The 16338-nt window shown below is 40.8% G+C and overlaps 1 protein-coding gene across 2 annotated transcripts in view; it reads left to right on the forward strand.

Moving 5' to 3' along the window:
- The window catches only part of LOC144043352 (sphingosine kinase 1-like), a 32584-nt gene that overhangs the window by 4995 nt on the left and 11251 nt on the right, over window positions 1–16338 (forward strand). Inside the window, exons 1-2 of one of the 2 annotated variants that reach the window (XM_077556894.1) lie at window positions 4165–4201; window positions 5670–5819. In XM_077556894.1, the coding sequence (XP_077413020.1) occupies window positions 4189–4201; window positions 5670–5819 (163 nt within the window). In that variant the 5' untranslated portion in view covers window positions 4165–4188. Of the gene's footprint in view, window positions 1–4164; window positions 4202–5669; window positions 5820–16338 lie in introns of those variants that run through there. The other variant, XM_077556893.1, reaches the window with a different exon arrangement.

Consider the following 16338-nt stretch of genomic DNA (forward strand, 5'->3'; position numbering starts at 1 on the left):
GAGTTAATTTATAATCTTTAGCATTCCAAATCCAAAGCAGCCTGTAAAACCGACGGACTGCACAGAATACTGTTGTGGTAATAAATGCTGCTTCTGTTGCAGAGGGTGTATGAAAGTCAGTGTGAAACACTAATCCCTTATAGAGTATTTATCCTAAAGTTAATTACATTTGAGCTTGCTGCAAATGGGAAGGTTAGATTAGAACTGCAAGAGAAGTGCACTGCGCAAGGTTTGTTTTGCGTCAAATAGCTGGCAAATGACAAAGAAACTCAATAAGAAAAAGGAAATGTGTAGATTACACCTACAGACAATCACATGCGTGAAGTTGTCCCCCCCCCAGTGCAAAATTTGATGAAAATAGTCTGTTACGTTTGTGCCATAAAAAGTTTTGTTTGTGCTGCTAGTGTTTTGCGGTTATTAGAATTTTTTTTTTTATGGTCATCCAGTTCACCTCTATACTTTGCGCACCTGAGACACGGTTTGCAGAGAGTTAGAAAATGTTCATCTGATTTGGAATCAAAAACATAATGACTTGTGTCGTCAAACATGACATTTGTATTACCCTTGCTAGTGAAGTTCAGTTTTCTGTATTTCGTTGTTCTTCAATTCTAAACAACATTTAGTGCAATGGAAGCTCCAAACATCAACTGTTCAATGACACTGATTGACTTTTAAGTTTTGTCCCATCACAGATAATATAAAGTGAATTCATTCATCAAAAGAGTGTTAGAAATGACATATTGTAACATTTTAAATAAAGACAAGATAATCAATGTAGAGTAAGACAGAAACAAAGCACCTTCTGATGGAAGGTGTTTAGCCTGATACTGTCCATTTCTGTTTCTATGTAGTGGATTGATTTTGCTTTCTTCTAGCAGGGTTATGAGGATTATACTTAGGGAAGCCATTCATTGTTATGCCGATTGGCACAGAGGTTTCATTCAATGACCGCTGTCAAATTCTCACTGGGATGAATGAAATGTAAATAAGGAGGCCAGTCATGTGGATGCTAACAGAATGTGACAGTGCTGCATCCAAGCCGCATATAAAATTTCGCCACATGTGCATATTAATGTAAACTGCCCACATACTGTACTGCACGACTGCTGAGTTCACATTCAGCAGGACTTTTCCTTTGTATCTTAGTTTAAAAACTCCCATTTGTCCTCATTTTGAGGGGGGTGGGGGCTAAAATCTTTGTGAGGGTGACAGGTCGGGGACAACGTGGACTTGCGTCACTCGAAGACCTCTGACCTCAGCCAGTATCTCAAACTCTTGTGAATCTATGTCTTCCCCGCTGTGGCACACTGGCAACATATTTTCCCTTCAGCCTGGTGATGGAATTTTGCTTATTTTCACATATTAATCTTATGCACAGGTGGGCAAAAGTATGGTCCTATGGCACCAACACCAACCCATGTCCTTAAATTCACCCCGCCAAGTGTTAACATTACCAAGAGCCACATATTATTTATTAATTTAGCTGTTTGACACACAAACACACACAAAAAGTTGTATAATTCAAATATTTATATAATAATTTCTGTGCATGTATTTTTATTCATTAATGATCATCAATTAATTGGTGAATTTATTTATTGTAAACAGTAGCATTTAAAAACAATAGTGATGATGATGATATTTTTAAGCAATAATTATTTTGTTAAATATTTGTTAAATATTAAATTGTTTGACACACACAAAAAGTTGTATAATTCAAATATATATAATAATTTCTGTGCATGTATTTTTATTCATTAATGATCATCAATTAATTGGTGAATTTATTTATTGTAAACAGTAGCATTTAAAAACAATAATGATGATGATGATATTTTTAAGCAATAATTATTTTGTTAAATATTTGTTAAATATTAAATTGTTTGACACACATAAAAAGTTGTATAATTCAAATATATATAATAATTTCTGTGTATGTATTTTTATTCATTAATGATCATCAATTAATTGGAGAATTTATTTATTGTGAACAAAAGCATTTCAAAACAATAGTGATGATGATATTTTTAAGCAATAATTATTTTGTGAAATATTTGTTAAAGATGAAATAGTTTGACACACACAAAAAGGTGTATAATTCAAATGTATATAATAATTTCTGTGTATGTATTTTTGTTCATTAATGATCATCAATTAATTGGTGTAAACAATAGCATTTCAAAACAATAGTGATGATGATATTTTTAAGCAATAATTATTTTGTTAAATATTTGTTAAATATAAAATTGTTTGACACACAAAAAATTGCATAATTCAAATAAATATAATAATTTCTGTGTATGTATTTTTATTTATTAATGATCATCAATTAATTGTTGTAAACAATAGCATTTAAAAACTATAGTGATGATGATATTTTTAAGCAATAATTACTTTGTTAAATGTTTGCCTAATTAATGATAATTAAATCAATTCTAAATTGAAAAACATACGAATATAATAAATTTGAATGTTATAGTTGCTGTAAACTGCTTACTAGCATATTTTGCGTATCGCTGGCATCAGGCCAAAATCTTGTACCTTCAAAATCGTCACTTTTCGGCATATTTGTTCAACAATTACAGGAGCATTGTGGTCACTTTTTTTTGTACTCGCAACTGCCACCTCTGGCCTAAAGTGTAACTGCAGCTTCTGTGTAAAGCTCATGCATAGTGCCACTAGCCCCCCTCAAGAAACTGTGGCGTGCTCGGGGAAAACAAGCTGATAGGCAGGGCTCTTTGTACTTATCTGGGCATTAGTGGAGCATGCATGATGTGGAAAAACCTTTAACATTTACATTTTCAACTCCACATTGCATCTTTAACATTGTATCATCAAAGAGAGCAAGCCTTTTTCAACACATTGGATTGGTCGATAATTCATAAGAAATACAACCACACGTGCGTCTGACCAAAAGTAAGGATTTTTGAAAAATATTTTAATTTACCAAATCGTGACTTATGAGGTTTCAGCTCGACGGCCAGCGGTATACATTTGTTATTTTAACCTTTTTACAAATACCCATCTACCTGTTTTAAAAATCAAAGGTGGCCTTTGAGCACAAAAGTTTGACCATATTGCTCTGGTTAGGGATGTAACGATAACGGCACTATCGCGATATTGTGAATTTGTGATATTAAAAGAACACCTCAGTATAACTCATTTTCCAGTATTCGATCATGCATTGTGCATAAAGGATAAAAGGGCATCTTATTCCCTGAATGTTTTAAAAAACAATTAAGTATCGAAATAAGAACATATACTGATCTTGTGATCGTGATGACGTATCCGGTGCGTAAATGACAGCCGACTTTGTTCATTTGAATAGGCGTTTGTGTCATGTTTATTTTCAGTCTTGTTTACTCCCTGTCATGTTTTCCTTGTGTTTTCCCCTTGTCTTGTCATTTCCTGTTTTATTGTGAAAAGTCTGACTCCTCTCGTTTCTGGTCACTTGCCCTTCCTCGTGTGGTGTCTGTGTCAACCCTGATTGTGTCCACCTTTCCCCATCACCCTCATGTGTCATCCAATCAGTGCCCTCAGCCAGGTGTGTCTTGTTATGTCATTAGTGTTGGTGTATTTAGTCGGTTGTCTCCCCCCTGTCTGTGTCGGTTCATTATTGCCACTGTTGTAAGTCTTTCGCCACGTCACGCTGACCTCTTCGCCTGATCAGGATCCATGTCATGTTGTTAGTCTCGCCTTAGTTGTTTTGTCATGTTTAGCTTCATGTTTTGTTAGTTCAGTTTATTTTGTATTTTGAAGTTAGGTTTTTTTTTTTTTGATTAGATATTAAAACTTCTTTTTGGACTGCACCTCTGCCTCCTTGCCCTGCCTTCCCGCATCTGGGTCCTAAAGCCCCCAGCTTTCTGACAGTTTGCTGACCCTAATGGGCAAGAAAAAGGCCGTCTTCGATCACAATTACTGCGCCGATTCTGATCGGCGTAATCTTCGGACTTAAAGTCACCTGGATGTTTATCGTCCAGGTTAGGGAGTGTGTGCTACTTTGTCTTTAACTTTCACATAAATAATGAAATACACTTGTGATTATACTTTTGCAATGTGCTGTACATATAATATAAGTTTACACAAAAGCGTCATGCCAACTTGAAAATAACTTAGCTATAAAATATGCTTACATTTATCTCTTGATTGCTCTAATGGGTGGCTGTGGCTGTAAGAAGGCCAGTCCTGATGGCACTAAATGGTATGCAATGCTTATTTTTTACTTCCATCTGGTCTCTGCAAGGTATTCAGTAAATGTAAAATGCAGTGATATTGTATATGGGTAATTGGAAATGTACATGTAAAAAGATATTGGCACCGCATCGGAATTGGGAACTTAATCCTGCAGTGCAAATCCAGCCACTAAGAGCGCACCAGATTCTGTCCACCATCATTCTTTGTCCTCCATCAAGCTAGTGTGTGTTTACTTTGTGTGTGACGCACAGAATGTACCTGAACGTGTCTGACTTCACGTCATGCACAACACATCCTGTCTGCTCTTTTTGGATTCTTTCTCTTTTAACTCTAGGCACAGCAAAGGACAAATAAGATACATTTTCGATCAATCAAGATGAATCAATAAGACTGTGAAACCATGACTTGTATCAAATCCTTATGAATCTGCACTAGTAGGCGAGCAGTGTTTCTATTTCTGTCTAGCTCCAATCCATTAATGATTGTAATGAAATATTTAAATTCAATTACATTTTAGCGAGGCAGCACGGTGCAGGTTATGAGGTTCCGGGTTCAAATCTTGGCTCCTGTGAGTGACTAGCGATCAGTCCAAATTCGCCCAAAGTCAGCCTGTGATAGGCTCCATCTCCATGCAACCCGTAACAGGCTAAGTGGTCCGGAAAATTGACGGATGGATTAAAGTCGTGCCACAAAAAAAGCTCTTTCACAATTCCCACCATTGTATCTGATATTCTGGAAGTGTGAAGGCCCTTTTTGTATATGAATGCCACATTGTGCTTTGATACAAATCAAAACAATGCTGACCGTGTGTGGCTGAATGGAGTCACAGTTCGGGCATGCGCGTGTTTGTTTTTACACTCTCTCCTCACTCCTCCTGTTGGAATCACACCTGTATACCGCATTGCCAACGTACAGTCATATGTGACTAATAGGTTTCAAGATGACTGATGTTGGATCACAGAGGGTTCTTTTTTGTTTCTTAACTCTTTGACTGCCAAAAACGTTAAATAACGTTTAGTAAAATCCTATGGAGGAGTGCCAAAGACGTTAAAAGACGTTTGTTTCAAAACAGAGGTGAAACTAACCATTTTCTATTGTTGCTTACTGAAAAACGGAATAAGGTAGAAACAAACTTTTTTTTTCTGATGAAAGATGAGAGTCCAATCTTTCATTTGGTAGTATGTGTGTTTCCATAGTCCAAACACATAATTTTCTGTGGACCTTGAAAGATCAGTCAAAATGCTTAAATCGGCTGGCACCCACGGCATCCCTTTTCTGAAAACGTCTGGCAGTCAAAGAGTTAAGTGTGTGAATGGATAGATATCCTGTTCAATATATATATTTAAAAAAAAATACTCTTCTACTTTGTGATTGATGTGATCAACCCGGTGTGAAATGTTTTTTTTTTTACACATTTGCAAAGCACGTACTTGCTCAGATCCATTCATGCAGCATCTTTGTGTTTTGATTCGCAGGCGTCACAAACTCGGAAGTGCGGCGGCCTTGCAGAGTCATGATACTGGTGAACCCTCTCAGTGGACGCGGCCAGGCTCTCCAGCTCTTCACCGGCCACCTGCAGGGCATGCTGACTGAAGCCGCCGTCCCCTACACGCTTGTCATCACAGGTTGGCAATGCACACACGCACAAAAAAAGCTTTCTTTCCTCTGAACTTGTGACTTGCGAACAGTGTTTAAATCATGAGGTAGTCTGACGTCATTCATTCTCTCCCAGTAGAGCTCTGTTTTAAAATGCATAACCTTAATATCTGGTGGTGCATAGTGAGGGCGCTCGCAGCTGTTGGTATGTGAGTCATGCATCAATGTACTTTTGTGGTACTCAGCAAAAAATGTTCTCATTTCTTTGTCCAATTTATACAGAAGATGGGAAATGTGCGATTTTTCATTATGATAGGCGGGCTTTACCATGAATTGGTCTGACAATCTCATGGCACACCCGAACCTGAACTGTTGGCAATGAAACTAGTGTATCAATACTAAATTCAAAATTTGATCATAAATGCTTCTTATTTTGTGTTAACAGTGTGTATGAAAAGTGTTTCACTCCCATTCTGACCCTCCTCCATCATAAAGAACCAGTGTGCGTTCCTTGGCGCCCTCCAGTGTTCAAAGAATAGCATGCAGGAGCACGCACACTACGGTGGCTCAGAGAGACCATATTTCACAAGCCTACCACTAATTCTTATTTTGCGTGAGCAAACGAGCATCTTGGCGAGCGACAGCAACTTGGCAGCCGTTGCAAAGCCCGGCAAGCGACGCCGAAAGACTTAACAATTAGCCAAAGCAGCTAACAAGAGCGGCTAGCTATAGAAGCTAGTAAAAAAAAAAAAAAAAAGCAAGTTAAAGCTTGCGAGAACAAAGCAGAAAGTGACAAGCGATGGGCCCAATTCACGGGAGTTAGTGATGACCACCTGCAGGCCCCAGCTGTGGAAGGTAAGCTGCGGTCGAGCCATTTGGGCCGACACTCGATGCAAGCACCACCAAGGCTAGCTACACTCACAAAGTTGTCCCTTGGGCCTCCGTAGCAGGAAGATGGCGGCGAAACATGGCAGCTCTAATAAAGTGAGACTACAGCCATGTAATATAATTAGTGATTACTAGACCTATGATTATATAAATAAATAAAAAAAATTATGCTATACAACATATATTTTGCATACTATTGACATAAACAGTAGTTTTTTTAAATGAATGAATTAATAGTTCACCACTAGATGGCACTAGGGATCACTGGAAATCCCTCTAATATCACCTATATGACAATGAGAACAAGTGACATTGACAGAGGTGGCAAATCCAGGTCCAGAAGGACCTAGGCACCTAGCTCGGCACCTGGGGCTAAAGCCAAACTGTGACAGGGATTTTTACTTTCTGGACCTGGATTTGCCACCTCTGCCACAGTTTGGCTAAGCAGCTAGCTAGCTGGGGCTAAAGCCAAACTGTGGCAGTGTTTTTACTTTCTGGACCTGGATTTGCCACCTCTGCCACAGTTTGGCTAAGCAGCTAGCTAGCTGGGGCTAAAGCCAAACTGTGGCAGTGTTTTTACTTTCTGGACCTGGATTTGCCACCTCTGCCACAGTTTGGCTAAGCAGCTAGCTAGCTGGGGCTAAAGCCAAACTGTGGCAGTGTTTTTACTTTTTGGACCTGGATTTGCCACCTCTGGACATAGAAAATGGATGGATGGATGTAAAAGTACTATTTTTAAGCCTTTTAAATGATAATATGAAAATAAAGCCAAAGAAGCGAGCATCTCAGGGTGTGAGGGATTAAACTTTTAATCTCATCGTGGGACCACTGCACTGACAACTGGGCCATCCAAGCTCCCACTTACACATTCTTAATTTGGAATAGCCCCACTGTCAACAAGCTTAAATTTTTGCAGATGTTATACACTCTTTGTATAAAATTAAAAAAGATACCCGATTCAAGTCATACTGTATGCACTTGCAATATGTGTCCCGTTCTGTATGATGTGCTGTTGTGCATCATTAACTCGCCGAGCCGCATCTTTCTCTCACCCTGTATGACTACCGCAACCCTGTTTTGACAGCATCAAACCACTTAACACACAAGAATACACAACTCTTCACACACATAGCAGCATCAGCCTGTCAGTGCAGCAGCTGAATCGCTCGTGCAGTTGAAACAAAGGTAGAGTGGATGAAAGAAGAAACGAGCAGGATGCTGGGTTTATTCGAGAAATAGTACTCTGTGGAAAATACCTGTAGTGACAGGCAAACAATTAACTCTTTGATTGCCAAAAACGTTAAATAACGTTTAGTAAAATCCTACGGAGGAGCGCCAAAGACGTTAAAAGACGTTCACCAAGTTTTTTTTTTTTTTTTTTTTGGAAACGGGTGGAGGAAAGCCTTGGCCAGCTGTGCTGAAAGTATCAAGCAGATCTAGTTAGTATAATGACTATTTTTGGCCCCTAGATGGCAGCGATGACTCTCTTTGGACAAGATCGGGTAGGCGTCAGTAGAAGACGTGAGGCGGAGCTAGAGTGTTGAGGGGACAATGGCTGAGAAAGCGAAAATGGCGACCGGTGGCAAGCAGCTCACGCTTGATCGTTTTTTTCAAAGAAGAGAAGCATCAACCAGTGCTAAAGAGCACATTGATGACGACGATGATGATGATGGTGACTCCGAGGTTGACACCGAAGTTGGAAGCGTTGACGCGGCGGCTATGATCACGTCATAAAGCCTCACCGGCTAGCGATGCTAACGCCGGAAAAAGCGGAGCACAACCGAGCACTTCTGCACAGGCGGACGTTCAATCGGACGACGAAGAGTGCCCCAAGTCCAATGCATATTCATCGGAGGAGTGGGTACAGTCTGATCACGGAGAAGACACTGGTTATGGACTACGATGCCACCATGAATGGAGCGGATAAGATGGATCAGAACATCTCTTACCAGCCGGTATAGGAACTGAAGGACATGAGGAAGCCAGACGTAACACCACCGTAATGTCACCGTATCACGATCCTGAGAGTAGACTTGATGGCAACATGGCCAAACACACACTGCAGTATATACTTGCTATTCCCCGGAAAAAAAAGCCAGCAAGAAAGTGTAGCGTCTGCACGCTAAGGGGCAATCGCAGTGAAACTAATCTGTTGTGCAAATCCTGCTGCGTCTCCTTGCACGCAGGGGAGTGTTACAAAAAGAAAAACTGTATTTGAAACATCCACACAATTGTAAATAGTACCACGGTTGCACACATTTGTAAATAGTTTGCCAAATTGTTTTGTCAAATTGTTACACTGTTGAATGTAAATAAACGTATTTTGCTATCAAAAAACACTTTTTCATTGTTGGTGGTAGTGTTTTACAGACTTAAAGCACCGTTTAGGTGTTTGTGGCATCATTCATGGGAAAAAAAGGTGTCAAATTCACTTTGTTTCAAAACAGAGCATTTGGGTGAAACTAACCATTTTCTATTGTTGATTACTGAAAAATGGAATAAGGTAGGTTTTTTTCTGATGAAAGATGAGAGTCCAGTCTTTCATTTGGTAGTATGTGTGTTTCCATAGTCCAAACACAAAATTTTCTGTGGACCTTGAAAGATCAGTCAAAATGCTTAAATCGGCTGGCACCCACGGCATCCCTTTTCTGAAAACGTCTGGCAGTCAAAGAGTTAAAGGCTCTGCCACAATTAGCCTGCACCATTTGCCATTCATACAACACAATTTTGCTTTGTGTTCAACTAAACATGCTCAGATTTCACATTAAGTAAAAAATTGTACGTAAATTGAGACAAAATCCTCATTATTTTAGGATGCAGTGCATGCATTTTGGGACCTTTTTTTGGGTGGAGTGCAGTGAGATTTTTCTAATGTAAGCACTGATTTAAATTGTATTCTTTAATAAAAATCCCATTATCAACTGACTTTAGCATTTCCCACAATAAAGTGCATTTTCCAACTGGAAGTCTAGAAACAACAATTTAAAGACTGTCACAGAGCATTTGCCTGAGGTGAGGACAAGAACCAGTGAAGCAGCCTCCTCCTGAGTCTGCAAGTACCGTTTACATACTGTATGAAGCATCCAGTGCACCCTGCCTCCTCTTCATCCTGTCACATGCAGGAAGCTTACATATGCATTTGAAGTAAATCAACTGGAATTTGCAAAAAGAAAAAAAAAAGTGGTGCATGACCCATCAGACTGATTTCTAATAACTGAGCAGCCCCTCCCCCTAGTTTGAGGTTAGCATGTCACTCCTGAATAGGGAAGTGGCTGGGAAGTAATGCATCAGCTTGAGACCTGGCAGGCTCCAAGTGCTGAGTTGGCTGCTGAGCACAGTTCACTCCTTCTGCCGCTTTGTCTGTCAGCACAGCACAAAGCACCTCGTCACCACATCCTGACATATTGTACACACATACAAGAGGCACAGAAGAGTGAGGGAATTGTTGTTGTGTGTGTCAGTAATTCCTTGATCAATATTGCGGGTGAAACATACCTTCAGTGCATCGATTAGTGCTAATTAGCTGTCTTTTTTTTTTTTTGCTTTGTTGACAATTATCTGCACACTGCTTCCGGTTCCACGCATACACTACACCACTGCAAAGAAGAAACAAACTGTTCTGCTTTACCAGCAACTCCTCTTTTATTTGAAGGCATGAAAAAGACTAGCCAAAAGACAAGACAAAGCAAATGTGATTGCTTTGTTTTAATGAACCCGGTGCTATCAAACGTAATGTTTGGGGTAGATGATTGACAATAAATATATATTTTTTGGTGCATGCTCATTCACATGTAAATCACACCCTGTTTTCATATCCAATGTCCGGCACAGAGCACAGTCTGACAGTGTGGATTTTGCTACAGCACATATAAAATAGGGCATTTGCACCATTGTGGGATGGAGCGCTGCTGACTCCTAGCCAATTGAAGCGGCTCCCCTCATTCCCATTAAAATCAGGGTGGCGGAAGCGCACCCATTGCTTGACATTGCGGAAGCAGAAATAGTGCTGCGGGTGTCCGTGCATGAGATTGTTGTTGTGTTTATGAACGAAATACGATGACATCCACCCCACACGTCCGTGGCGCTCTGAATCTGTCCACCTGCGCCTCGGTCAAACCAAAAAAATCGCATTACACCACCTGCGCCACCGTTTAGACGTGCTTTTTACAAGTCTAAAATCTAGTCTACTTATTGTCACCAAATCGCGAGATGCACCGGGTCACAGAATGCCGATTAAAAGATGAAGGATGAAAATAAGATGCGTCCTTTTTTACGCTGATCGCACAGGCACTTGTTTCATTCTGTTCTGTCTTCTAACTATACAGAATGGACGGTTAGAGCCTTTGTGTTTGCTCACTCACTTTATTCCACAGCACGTCAGTGACATCACTCATACACTTACTTCCGCTGTGCAACAGTTACAAAAGTCCTCCCGGAAACACCTACCGCCAGACTAACAATCTTTTCTTTTTTTTTCTGTTGAAGTAACATCCCTTGTAAAAAAACAACATATCTCAACAGTCAACATCTTTGTGATTTTGCTTACTCTTTGACAAAACAAAAGTACTAGGATCACAATTATTTTATAACCGAAAAGTTTGCAAGTAATAGAAAATGTAAAAAATAAACGCAATCACAAATAAGGCACTTTACCCTCTCTCCACCATCTTACTTAAATGATATGCAATAAATAAAATACTGTAAACACAAACCCAATGTATCCTACTTTAGGTTTCAGTTTCACCAAACAAAGAAAATTTACACATCAAAAACATGTGATTGCTTATACATATTTATAACCATGCACAAAATTGTATCCCACCAACAAAAAAGATCTGTGGCTCACCGGTTTCACCACCTTCGCCTTCCTCCACACTCCTTGTGGTTGAAACGGCTGAACTCTCACAGCGTCCACAATGTCCATATCCTTCGCCGTGCGATTGTAATATTTCTCCTGTCTCTGCCTGTTCTTCAACAAGCCTTGCGCATTGCTGGTCACCTCCGTCTCCAGCAATGTGTCCGTCCCTGATAGGAACAAGGGTCCTTGTTCTCCTACTCAGCCTTCCCATTGCTTTGGGCATATTCTGGCAAAGACGACCTGTGCTCCTGTGCTACTTGTAGTGCCAGGCAAATAATCCACTTCCCAATAGTTGGAATAGTAGTCCACAGTTATTAAGTAGTCCTTGTTGTAAAATGAAAACAGGTCTGTTCCTATTTTGGCCCAGGGCCTGCAAGCTACATCATGGGGAACTAGCGTCTCTTTTTGCTGCTTGGGGTCCACTGACCGGCAGATGTCACACTTGGAGATGAAGGTCTTTATTTACTCATTCATTCCCTGCCAGTATACACACTCCCTTGATGAGACGAGTGTACACGGTCTTTTTTGCTTTGTGGCCACCCCGATAGAATCATCCCTATCACTCGCTGCAACTTCCCATCCTCTGTCGTAGCCTTCCTAATGGAGCTCAGCCTCTCAGCTGAAATACGTGAATATAATAATACCATATTCACAGACTCTATCACAGTCTCTATGTGCGCTTTAGTGTCCTCTAGTAAATATGCCCTGCTCAGTGTGTCTGCCAGCAACATATCTCAGCCTGTTACATAGGTTACCTTCATGTCATATATCTGTAATCTGAGTGACATCCTCTGTCGCCTCTTTGGGGCACTCAGAAGTGGCTTCTTGTGTATATTTTCTAGTGGTTTGTGGTCGCTCTGTACAGTTACCTGCCTGCCATACGTGTATTGGTGAAATTTCTCCATCCCCAATACAATAGCTAAGCATTCTTTTTCTATTTGGGCATAGCCCCTTTCTGTCTGTGTTAGTGCCCTGCTCCCATATGCTACAGGCCTACCTCGCTGTGTAAGAGCAGCACGCAGACCCGTTTCCGAGACGTCACATTGTAGTGTCAACTCCTCATCCTAGTACTTCAAAACCGGTGTACCGTAATGGCTTCTTCCTATATTTCAGCCCATTCACACACATTCTCTTTGTGTGTAAAACACAGGCCAGTCGTCATTAAAAGCAACCACATCAGCCAGGTGGGTTCTGAAGAGGAATAAAAAATATTTGTCCTCTTTGCGTGTTCCAAAACTTGAAGACAGATTTAATGTAAGAAAAAACACCTTTGCAAAAATTATTTTAATCTAACAGAGATCTCTGGACATCGTGACAGGTTCCAAACATCACATAACAGGTGGAATTTCAGAGTGCCAAATGTGTCTCTTCCGCGTGTAAAATGGCTTCTTATAGTTAAAACCGACCGCCTCTCTTTCATTTGTAGACAAAACATACTCTCTGGGCACTTTTCCATGAGCGATGGCGAAAACAGAGTCAGGGGTGCGTGTTCGAAACAGATTCTGTTCTCAAGGACCAAATGTGTTTTCCCACAGAGAAGGAACTTCTAGACCAAATAATATGTCCCATCTTAAAGTCAAATTATATTGAGTTCAACACTACTTACTTTACACGTCTATAAAACCTTTCAACATGGTTAATTTAAAGAATTAAGATGTTAATAATGTATAACAGTGGTTAATATATGAAAATAAAGAATTTAAATGTTAATAATATCTAACAGTTCATACAGGTATCTGGTCCACATCGATAACAGACTCAGCTGGAGGGTACATGTTGGAAGTCTCTGCTCCAAACTCCAACAGCGTCTCTACTTCATACGCAGACTTAGGGTCTATGGAGTGGAGCAGAGGATCATGCTGTTATTCTACCAGGCTGCATTGGAAAGTATCATCAGATACGGCATTGCGGCCTGGTACGGCAACCTGACTGTGCAGTCAAGGTCACAGATTGCTGGTCTGGTGCGGACTGCCATGAAGATCATGGGGGTCAGGAATCTTCCTTCCCTACAGATGCTTCATGAGCGGTCCGTCACCGGACTGGCACAGAAAATTGTTACTGACCCGACTCACATTCTGCATCATGAGTCCCAGCTACTGCCTTCCGGCAGGAGATTCAGGGCCCCCAGTACCAGGCTGAACCGCTACAAGAACTCATTGCTGCCGACATCCATCAAACTGCTTAACAACCGACATTAACTCAGTGCAATAAGATATATATACAGACGCTTCCCACCTTACGAACGAGTTACGTTCCGGACGATCGTTCGTAAGGTGAATTTGTTCGTAAGTTGCTTCAGTGCTATATTTTGTATTATAATTTATGTTTAAAGCCTATATAAGTATATTGAAGGTTTATATAAGTATGTTTAAGGCTTGTACAAGCAACCTGCATTGGTTTGTACTGAAAAAAACTTAACAAAATGGAGAGAATACGTACAGTACTGTACTACGTATGTTAGAGAGAGAGAGCGAAAGACACACACACAGTATGTACATGTACGTAATAAGATAAATAAAATGAATTTTAACTTACTTTTGGAAGATGTACTCGATGCTTAAGGAGATGATGGAGGAGGAGGAAGAGGAGGATTTTATATCATGAGAGATTCTTCGTCGTCGCTGGAATCGGCTTCAAAAGTTATTTCCTGCTTCATGGGGACCGGCGTTTTCTTCCTCCTCCTCCTCGCCACGTTGCTCAGCCTCCAATGAGCTCTCACAGCGCCAATCGTCGGTATTAGCGGCGGAAAGAAGCACTACGCGCAATACAAAATCTAACTTACAGCATCTCTTTCCAAACATTTTTCGACATACTGTACGCGCAGAAATGTTCGTATGTACCGTTGTTCGCAACGTGTGTATATATATATATATATATAGGAGTGTGTGTGTGTGTGTGTGTGTATATGGGTGTGTGCAATGTACTTCTCTACACATGTATACTTCTGTGAAGACTTCTGGGAAGTCTTCTACTTATTGCTGCACTTCTTATTGATTTAATTTTAATTTTATCTCTTCTATTCTGTTGTTTTCTCTTTACTGTAAACTGGAGCTGGACGGAGTCCAGGAAAAAGTTCCCCACGGGGAAAATAAAAGTATATCGTATCGTATCGTATCGTAGATTGTCTCAAAATGTCACAGTCATCAGACAGGCGGTCATAAAACTTTGACAGGTAGTTTATCATGCCAACCGGTCTCTGTACTGCTTTAACATATGTTGGCCTTGACATCTCTCGGTTTGCACGCACCTTCTCTGGATCCACACGTCTATCAGCTGTCAACAGATGTCCAATATATGGTACTTCCTGCCGCCATAGTTTTATCTAGTCAAAGTTCAGTTTGGTGTTCCGCTCCCTGCATCTGTTTAGGAAGCACCTGAATTTGTCATCACGGTCTTTACTCCAATCCGTGCTACACTCAACCGGTGCTATAATGCCTTTCCTTTCCAGACCCTTTAATTCCTCTTGGGTACTCTGCGCTTTGGTAGCTTCACTGGCGGCACACTGCTGTCAATTTCGATGGTATTTTCTCCCTCCGAAAGCCATCACCAGTGAACACGTCTCCAAACTCTGATTTCATTTTCCTCCATTGAAATGTGGTCACTTTGTCCTCCATCTGCAACCTGTCTTAGTTCGTTTTTCACAATATCATCAATGGTAAGGATGTTCTTGTACTGTACATTAATCAGCTTCATCGCTTCGCTCGCCTTCCGGCCCAATATGGGTATTTTGTCCACCTGGTCGACCACTTCAAACTCCAGTCTGTACAGTTTATTGTTTCGAGGGTTTCTCACTTCAACCCCGCATTTACCTAATGGACACAAACTGGTCTTGTTGTACATCACTAGCATTTTCTCTCTGTGCTCCACCTGTGTGTCCGGGCTTAAGAGGTTTATGGGGATAATATTGCAGGTTGCCCCACAGTCAATCTGAAAATGAACATGCGTGCCGTTTACTAGCATCCCTGCAAAGAGCTGCTGTTCCTTGTTGATATTTCACCATCCTGAGACAACATGCATTTGTTTACTTTTCTCGCTGTGTTCCACTTTTGACTTGCACTTTCGAGCAAAATGGTTTTCTTTCCCACACTTTTTGCATTTTTTCCGAGTAGCTGGGCATTTAGTTTTGACTCGCTTGTGTGTTCTGCCACAGAACTTACAATCAACTTCATCATCTTTGTTTTTTTTAGTATTTAGTTTCACTGCATGTATTTCTTCCACAACATTTAATTCCAACGTTCTGCTATTTTCTTTTTACAATTCAGCAGCCCTACATATTTGTAGGCATTTGTCTAGCGTCAGCCTATCTTCCCTGACACCCAATTCACACTGACTGTGGATCGGATGCGGTACGTTTTCCGTATGGCCGCCGCAAGAAATAGAAAGCATTCGAGTCTGCGTGTCAATTCACACCAGCTGCAGTGCGTTACGATGCGCTGCGGAACGGATGCGGCGCTGCGGAAGGTTTCTGCAAAGGTCCTTTTTTTTTGGGCGGACGCCGCATGCGTATTTTCATGAGGTTGAAGAAATTACACGAGCCGCACAGGAAGTCGAGTGTCGGCATCAAGGTAGATCCGGTATATTTCAAAATAAAACCGTTTGCGAACTCTTTTTTTTCATACACTTAGTTCCGCTGTGTAACAGTTACAACAGTCCTCCCGGAAACACCTACCGCCAGACTAACAATCCTATGGGGTTATATGCCACAGAGGGGGCGGGACTTCCGACTGGTTTTCACACACCAGCTTTGTTTCCGTTTCCTGTTTGCAACGTGTGGGCCGTGTCGCAGTTCGTGCGCTTCCGTC

This window comes from Vanacampus margaritifer, chromosome 2 (assembly GCF_051991255.1).
Source record: "Vanacampus margaritifer isolate UIUO_Vmar chromosome 2, RoL_Vmar_1.0, whole genome shotgun sequence".
NCBI lineage: Eukaryota > Metazoa > Chordata > Actinopteri > Syngnathiformes > Syngnathidae > Vanacampus > Vanacampus margaritifer.